Source organism: Cryptomeria japonica, chromosome 6, assembly GCF_030272615.1.
Source record: "Cryptomeria japonica chromosome 6, Sugi_1.0, whole genome shotgun sequence".
Classification (NCBI taxonomy): Eukaryota; Viridiplantae; Streptophyta; class Pinopsida; order Cupressales; family Cupressaceae; genus Cryptomeria; species Cryptomeria japonica.
This window is the reverse complement of record NC_081410.1, coordinates 599,408,176-599,413,628: the sequence shown is the minus strand read 5'-3', so window position 1 is coordinate 599,413,628 and position 5,453 is coordinate 599,408,176. Positions and strand designations below refer to the sequence as shown.

Sequence of the window (5,453 nt, the reverse complement as noted above, 5' to 3'; positions counted from 1 at the left end):
GACTTATATTAAAGACCAATTCTAATTAATTTTGTTCATTGTAAAGAAATCATATAATAAGAATATATAAGACATATTCAACCACATAACAAATAATTTATTACAATACCATTCATTTATGTCAACATCTAAAACATATATTAGATATTTATTTTGTTGTCTTTCATCATTTCTTATAATTATTCATATAGATAAATTCGGAAACACGCAACTAAATTTATTTTTCCCTCAAAACATATATAAAAATTTAAGACATATATTATATAATTTGTAATGCCTAGATCTACACATACAATTTAAATCCATCTTGGTGCAGGTCAGATCCATAAACGCGTAACTCATTTTACCATTATGAAAATGATAACGAGGATTTCGTAGAGTCATCCCTAACCTTTTTGCATCTTAACAAATTATTTATGCAACCAATCTTTAATGTGAGAGAGAATGCGATCTCTATATCTAAAATCAAGAAAACTACACAACCGAAATCAAAACCAACCCACGGCGATCTTCCAGCGAGTCAAAAAGAAAAATCAAATGATTCCTTATTCCAGTTTGAATTTTGTGTTTCTCAAAATATATGTAAATTAAAAAATCATAAAGAAAATGTCAAAATTTCCTAGCCCAAGTTAAAATACACCAGTTTCTGACTTTCATATCAATTCAACAAAAAACCACTGTTGATGATGCCAACACTGAACAATATATAGCTGCTACTTCTAACGAGCATTGAGAGATTCTGTAATGGTTGCATTCGATTGGGATGAACCCGAGACAGAACTGGAATGTTCACCGCGGATTCGATTCCCCACACCTACAAAAGCAGGTTGAAAAGGTTTTCTGTAATCAACGTCTGTTCCACTCACCAGCATAGCTACCACTTGGGACATTGATGGCCTATCTACAACAGAAGCTTGTATGCATAACAGTGCAAGCTTTAACACCTTCAATATCTCTTCTTCATTATAAACTTCTTCTTTCTCCATCCTCTTATCCACCACACTCAAAATATTCCCTGATTCGTATTGCTTCCACACCTGCAATATGTTTTATAAAATTCAGCTTCTTCATCACATGACAAGCGGGGCCATAAAACAGAGATGCCAATAGAGATAGTATGTGAAAAATACCCATTCTAGCAGATATTCCATTTCAGGTGGCTGCTTCAGGTCAATGCTTTTTCGCCCGGTAATGAGCTCAAGAACCACCACGCCAAAACTGTAGGTGTCAGCTTTCTCAGTCAGTTGCCCATGGATGGCGTATTCTGGAGCTGTGTATCCTCTGTCAAAACCAACCATCTTATTCCTTGTTATTATACACAATACAACGCAAATTATTAAGTAATACAAATAACGGGATGTTTTCTTACAGAGTTCCTGCAGTTCTTGTCGTAAGATGACTTCTACTGCCGGGAAGAAGTCTTGCTAGTCCGAAGTCTGCTATTTTAGCCTGAAGGGTTTCGTCCAGTAATATATTGCTGGATTTAATGTCCCGATGGATGATGCACACATGAAAATCTTCGTGCAGATATGCCAGACCACGGGCGGTGCCCAATATGATGTTAAATCTTTCTTGCCAGGTCAGTATCTTTTCACTTTCTCCTGCAGTAAACCCATTTTTATTAGAAAGATAATGGAAGAAGATGCAATGGAGAGGGGAAATGGGTGAAATTACGGACCAAATAATATTCTGTCAAGGCTAGTGTTTGACATATACTCATAAACAAGCAATCTCTCTGGACCTTGTTTGCAGCATCCCAACAAGCGCACCAGATTCCTGTGATGAACATTCGATACCAACTTTACTTCGCTTTCGAATTCTGCTATCGCGCGTGCAGATTGGTTTAAAGTTAACTTCTTTACTGCAACGATTTTGCCGTTTTTCAGTGTACCCTGCAACGAAATTGACCAATTTTCAGATGATTTATCCCAATTCACATACATTGTTAGCGCTCAATTCGTAGCAGCTCACCTTATATACTTGGCCGAACCCTCCTTCTCCAATCTTGTTTTCTGGAGAGAAGTTATTGGTGGCTTTTCTAAGTGCTTTGTAATCAAAATCCACGGGTCCGCGGAGTTCAGTTGCGGTTTCAGTATTCACTGTTTCACAGATTCCGGTAGATTATGATAAAGTATGTTAATTAAAATCATCTCGAGGGAAAGATTGTAAAAGACATAGTTCAGTTTGTATAATGTTCATCTTTACCTTGTCTCTCCGGTGGCCGTCTAAAATATGTCAACAATCTCTGCCGAAATAAAATCAGAGAAATTAAGATAGTGATAATTATGACGGTTCCCACAACTACGATTATTATCCATACTGTAGAGCTAACTTTACTCCCTGCAAATCAAACACGCAGAACTAATGTTAAAATTCCATAGTAAAATATTATATAAAAAATTACATGCAATAAAAATAATTATATGGAGAGGCATCTACAATTACATCAAAATATCTGTAAACAAAAATCTATTTTTGAAACAATTTGGCATACAAATGACAAGTAAAATAAGATCTTCCGTTATCAAGAATACCTTAAAGATTTACAATTAACATAAAGAAAAATTAAACCTTAATAACACCACACCATCAACAATAGCATAACTTAACTATCACACTCTAAACCCCTTAGCCTATAAATTTTCCCCTGTTTAAACAATCGTCAAATTCTCTTCATTCTAACAAGCAAATAAAACTAAAATATCTCAAATTCAATACCCAAGAAGATATCCTATTTATAAGCCTTAGAGGTCAAAATTTTCCAACCTGTAGACGAAAATTGTGCAAGATCAGTGGTGGCGTTGTCTGAAAAGAAAGAGTATGTTGCATAACGCAAGGAGCAGCCAACGTCCACAGCACGTCCTTCCAATCGAGGAAAACAATTGGCTATATTGGTCTGTGCTACTGTGAGGCACTCCTTACATCCTTGTTCACCAACAGATTTCAAACACCAAGCAAGCCCATAGATGGTCGTATTCGACGCATCTTTCCTAGACTGCGCCGCAAACAAATCACTCGTCTTCGGAGTCACAATGCACAGATCGCTTATCAAACTTTGAGCTGTTGCAGAAAATGAATTGCTCCCATTACTAATTGTTTCGTCACCACAAATCTGTTCATTTCCATCAGCAGTACTCTGTGTATAAAAGTTGTTGCTCTCGTAGCGCAGAAAACAGCCGTCATAGATTGTTCTTCCCCCGGAAACATTGGAGCAATTTCGAATTTGCTTCTCTGCGACGGTGATACAAGCAACACAATCAGATGAGTTCTTGTCCTGTCTGCACTGGGCAAGGCCATAAACTGGATCTGTTCCAGTGACCGACTCATTTGTAGCAAAACCAGATGAAGCAACTGCTTGAAGCAGAGATTTCAAAGTGGTATTCAAATTTTGTTGAAAGAGTGTAACGTTGGTGCTTTTGACGTCACTGCATCCATCCTGCAAGAGATTAGCCTCTGGATCAGCGCCTGCAATGGCCAGAAACAAGACCGCTAATAACAGGGCCACTTGAAAAATCTCCATTGACCAGGCGCTTGCCGCTCACTCTCTTTATTCCCTAGTGGTTTTAGAGCTCATCATATTTTTTATGAGTTAACCGATTTGATTTTAAACCAAATTCTATACCAGGTTTCACGAGTCAACCGATTTGATTTTAAACCACAATTCTCTACCAACTTTCACGAGTCAACCGATTTGATTTTAAAACACAATTCTATATAATGGTTTTTCTTAAAATATTAATTATATATTTTTCATATTTAGTTTTCATTATAAAATTGTCTTGCATTTCTGCAATTTCGTAACAGAATTGAAGAGAATATTAAATTTAGACCTTCTCAATACACATAACCCTTTCAGAGAAAATTTGTGTTACATTTCGTAACGCAACTAGAGAAAATATTAAAATTCGTCTAACAAAACGGCCACCCAAACGCAGGCCGCCGGCGGCCTAATATTTCGTACACGAGACTTCAGATTTTAAATGTCTTTGAACGGACCATCCAAAGTGTGAAATGAATATATATTTCAAATGGTGGACCTGATCTCCAGTTTAAAACCCGTGGACAATAGGGGTTTTTTTCAGCCGCCAAGTGTATAGGATTCCTGTCCATAAGAAATTGAATTTCACAAGAGTGTGCTAAGAAAAGGCAATACAAGTAGGGAAAGTCGGTTGCAACTTGCCCTCTTAGGGGGTGCAAGGGTAGCCGGTAGGTAATTAGAGACACATTAATAAAATTTAACATTTAAAAATGTAATATATTTTGTAATATTGTATTTCTAATATTAGCGTATTATAAAATTTATGTATAGTATTATAGTATAGTTAAAAAATTCAATTTAATTTTTTTAGATTAAATAAATATTGGAATTATTGAAAAGTATATTTAATTAATTTTCATATTATCAATTTATATTGTTTACGTGAATGTGTTTTCTTATTTCATTTGTAAAAATCAGTATATTTAGTACTGTTTAGATTTTAAAATTGAAACTTTTTTTTATTTAAGTAAATACTTGAGAGAGAAATTAAATCATTCTTTTTGGGATTTGGAAGTTATATCTGAAAATGGTTTCAGGAAACTACACAGTATGGATCCCATTATTATTTGAGCCCAAAATATTGTAGATACATTAAATGCACTAAAAAGTCCTTTGTATAGGAACATTTTTGTAAGAGAAGGTGCATGAATAACCTATTCTAGTTCCTATAGCTTCGTTCCTTATTGCTTTTATCTACAAACATTTAGAACAAACACATGTTAGTTTCATTTTTTGTTAAAATTGTAAACTTCCAATTTTTTATAAATATGATAAAGTCCATATAGTAAAGCAAATGAGCATAGAATTTGATAAATAACTGCATATAAAGTTTTAAATACGTCATATCAATATCATTTAAAAATTTAAAGTTTTATGCTCAGTTTTAAGTTTTATAGCCTCATGGGTGAGTGTAATAACATGTTTGTTCCTCCTATATTATTAAATCTAACCTTCAGGGATAATATGAGATAATGACCTTTAATGATTGTGCCAACCTTATAAAGTTTGAATTTACTAAGAAGGCAAATAATATAAAGTGTACAAATTTGTGATAAGGGATTACTTTGTGTACATATCTATTTTTTTTTTGGATGGGATATGAAGTGAAGGGAGTGGATATCGTGAAGCTTATACCTATCACAAAATGGGATAGTGGATGCACATAGGATTGTGTAAGAAATAAATGCAAACAAGAAAAGTGATATAGATGGTTGCCAAACAAAACATTGCAGATTTAGTTGAAATACATGTTGATGAAGATTTTTATTTTTAGTTGGTAGTCTATAACTTTATGATAATTCAACTTTTAGTCCAAAAAAAGAATAATTAGATGTCTATAACTTTACAAGTACACACAAGTAATTATACATATGTAAACATGGTTTTTTTTGTCTTTATTGAAGGAGAGAAAATT

At 34.2% G+C, this 5,453-nt stretch overlaps 1 protein-coding gene across 1 annotated transcript; it reads right to left on the bottom strand.

The window, feature by feature from the left end:
- Window positions 1-557: 557 nt before the first annotated feature.
- Window positions 558-3,550, bottom strand: LOC131036223 (cold-responsive protein kinase 1). The gene is made up of 7 exons (XM_057968069.2): window positions 2,767-3,550; window positions 2,206-2,340; window positions 1,972-2,099; window positions 1,679-1,892; window positions 1,370-1,601; window positions 1,131-1,281; window positions 558-1,037 (listed from the first exon to the last, which is right to left on the bottom strand). Exons 1-7 carry the CDS (start codon window positions 3,518-3,520, stop codon window positions 720-722), a joined length of 1,932 nt encoding a protein of 643 aa, XP_057824052.1. The 5' UTR covers window positions 3,521-3,550; the 3' UTR covers window positions 558-719.
- Window positions 3,551-5,453: the final 1,903 nt, after the last annotated feature.

Coding starts and splice junctions, on each gene's coding strand:
- LOC131036223 (XM_057968069.2), bottom strand. CDS start 3,520: ATGGAGATTTTTCAAGTGGCCCTGTTATTAGCGGTCTTGTTTCTGGCC. Junction 2,100..2,205: donor ACGGCCACCGGAGAGACAAG/GTAAAGATGAAC, acceptor TCTGTGAAACAG/TGAATACTGAAACCGCAACT. Junction 1,038..1,130: donor TGGAATATCTGCTAGAATGG/GTATTTTTCACA, acceptor AACATATTGCAG/GTGTGGAAGCAATACGAATC.